General features: G+C 41.3%; 1 protein-coding gene across 1 annotated transcript; it reads right to left on the reverse strand.

The window, feature by feature from the left end:
* Positions 1-26: 26 nt before the first annotated feature.
* On the reverse strand, positions 27-1,246 carry LOC121966801 (mitoguardin 1-like; the record flags this gene model as incomplete). Its single annotated transcript, XM_042516865.1, has 5 exons — positions 1,033-1,246; positions 826-898; positions 493-579; positions 310-408; positions 27-206 (listed from the first exon to the last, which is right to left on the reverse strand). Coding segments are annotated over exons 2-5 (432 nt in total), but the record flags the coding sequence as incomplete, so codon positions are not given.
* Between the last annotated feature and the right edge of the window lie 1,248 nt (positions 1,247-2,494).

Genomic DNA, 2,494 nt, shown 5'->3' on the forward strand with positions numbered 1-2,494 from the left:
ACTTTAGCAACTGCATTTAAATGTACCTCGTTACCAAAGGAAACTCTCTGAAGTATTTCTTGTTCACTCACCGTCTCCTTGAAGGAGCTGTTGAGCCAGCGGTTGTTGATCACGTTCTGGATGGAGATCGGTGGGTTCTCCAGGTCCTCGAATGAGTCCATCAGGATGAAGTCCAGCACGATGTCATAGAAGTTCAAGTGTTTCACCTGGTGAGAGTGAGTACAAACAGTCATTATTTCTATAAAAGAAGATGAGACAGCAGACGTCAGACGTTTGGTGGAGAAGTTAAATTGATCAGGGCGCTCGTACCCCTCGGGTGGCCAGCTCCACCTCTGTGTTCTCCCAGTGCTCCGTGTGCTCCAGGAAGGAAATCATCTCCTCAAACACTTCTTCGAATCTCTTTGGGCTCTGAAAACCAAAATATGACGGGTTAGTTTTGGGGAAGCACTCGTTTAGGATCTTATTTTTCACGAGTCATGGCTTTATTCTCACCTTCTGTGCTTTTACAATAATGGAGGACAGTATTTTCTTTCCCGTGTCAGCCAGAAACATCCGGGTCGCTCTCTCGCACAAAATCAGCTGAAGGAAAAACACAGAGCGGCTTAAAATGGTTTTCACGAGTAAAATAATCTGTGACCTTGATGTATTTTCTTCAGCAGCGTAGCACAATCCAATTAACTGAAAAACTAAAACTGCCTAATGATAAAATCTGCCATCTGGAAACAACTTTTCAAAAATGTTCAGGTTTATTTAATCCAACTATTACACCAGTTTCCTTTAATTATGTCATCATGATGTAATTTAATTCATCAGGTTAGACTGTACCTGACACGCCTGCCGCACACAGTGCAACTTTGCCAGGAAATCAATGTCCCCACGACACTCCAGCATCTCAGTCCTGACGATAAAATCAAGCAAAAGACCAGATTGAAATGTCAGCAGAAGCAATTAACTCTGCAGCAAGCAGCACGTTACAGGAATTGAGGATCTCGGAGTTGATTTGTGTGTGTTACATGACATTAGTTTGATTACCGCAGCACCCTGCAGGAGATCTTGCCCTCCTCGGCCAACTGCAGCGCCTCCTCGTAGAAAAGGTGATGACCCAGAACGTAGACGCTCCGCAGCTCTTTGTGCTCTGACAGCTGATACAGACACACAGCAGACTTAGAAAAACGATCATTTTAATCCCATTCCCACCAAAAAAATCCTTATTCATTACGCAGTAGGTTCCTCTGTGTCCTCTTATGATTCCTGAACTTTTGGATTTTGAGGACTGACACACACTTTTGAAGAAAAAGAGGTATGCACATCCAAAAAAACTAACATGGAAATATCGAGGCTAATAAACAGAATTTGCACCACAGCTGCAATGATTAGTTGATTAAGCGATTAGTCAGTCAACAGAAAATTAATTGCCAACTATTTTGACATTTTTATCATTGTGTAAGTCACTTCTTTGGTAGAAAAACAAAAAAACATTTTCTGGTTTAATGCTTCTTAAATGTGAGGGGGGTTTCCCAAACATTTATTTACTTAAGGCAGCCCGCCACGATTAAAACATCTGCCGCCACGTGTTGATTTTCCATTTTTAGAGCTGGACTGTCATCTGGTGGTCATTAGTATCTATAAACCAATCGGTTATTCGCTGCACCACACTGCCGGAACGCAAAGGGTACTCTGGGCACAGACGGAGCAGCAGAACGCGAGGCGCAGCAAAACTTAACCATTCATTACGCCAGGTCTAAAAGTTTGCATTCACTCGCCTCTGCAGCATCTGCTCCTCTCACCAATTGATCTGATCTAATCAGCTCTGATGGAATCGAATGATCAATTATCCAACCTGTGACTCCACAAACTGCTGCTGAGGAAAAAACTCATCTGTGCCGTGTTCACGGACCCGCAAAAACACCAGATTTCTGATGCTGAACAACTGAGCTCAACTTCAACACTGAACCCGACGCTTTATAAAATAAGGCTGTCCTGGGACACAGTGGTACTTCTTTAGGCACACGTGGCCGTTATTAGTTAATGAATTGTGCGTTTTTGAGGATATAAAAAGATAAATAAATCCTGATGAGAACGAGCTCTCTCCGTGTTGTTGTGGTTGTGGGAGCTAACAGTGAAAACAGCTGCAGAGACACTGAGGAATGTTAAAGGTCTATTTATAACTCTGTGTGACCCAGTTTGACTGCTGGTCTCTTGGTGGTAAAACGGGTTTGAGGGTAAATCTACATTCATACAAAGCATTTAGGGATTTTAAAATAACTTATTTTCTTGAATATTTGGGTAATGCTGTGAGTCATTCATGTCTTTTTATTTATTTTAACTTTTTAATTTCTGTTTTATCCATTTTATTTACTTTTGTTTGTGGATTTATTGCCTTAATTGTTTCTGTTTTTGTTGTCTATTTCTTGGCATTATTTTATTCTGACATTATGCATCCTGCATCTTGCATTATTTGTCCTCTGGTTTTAATTTTATCCAAACTCTACCC

This window comes from Plectropomus leopardus, unplaced genomic scaffold, assembly GCF_008729295.1.
Source record: "Plectropomus leopardus isolate mb unplaced genomic scaffold, YSFRI_Pleo_2.0 unplaced_scaffold25936, whole genome shotgun sequence".
Classification (NCBI taxonomy): domain Eukaryota; kingdom Metazoa; phylum Chordata; class Actinopteri; order Perciformes; family Serranidae; genus Plectropomus; species Plectropomus leopardus.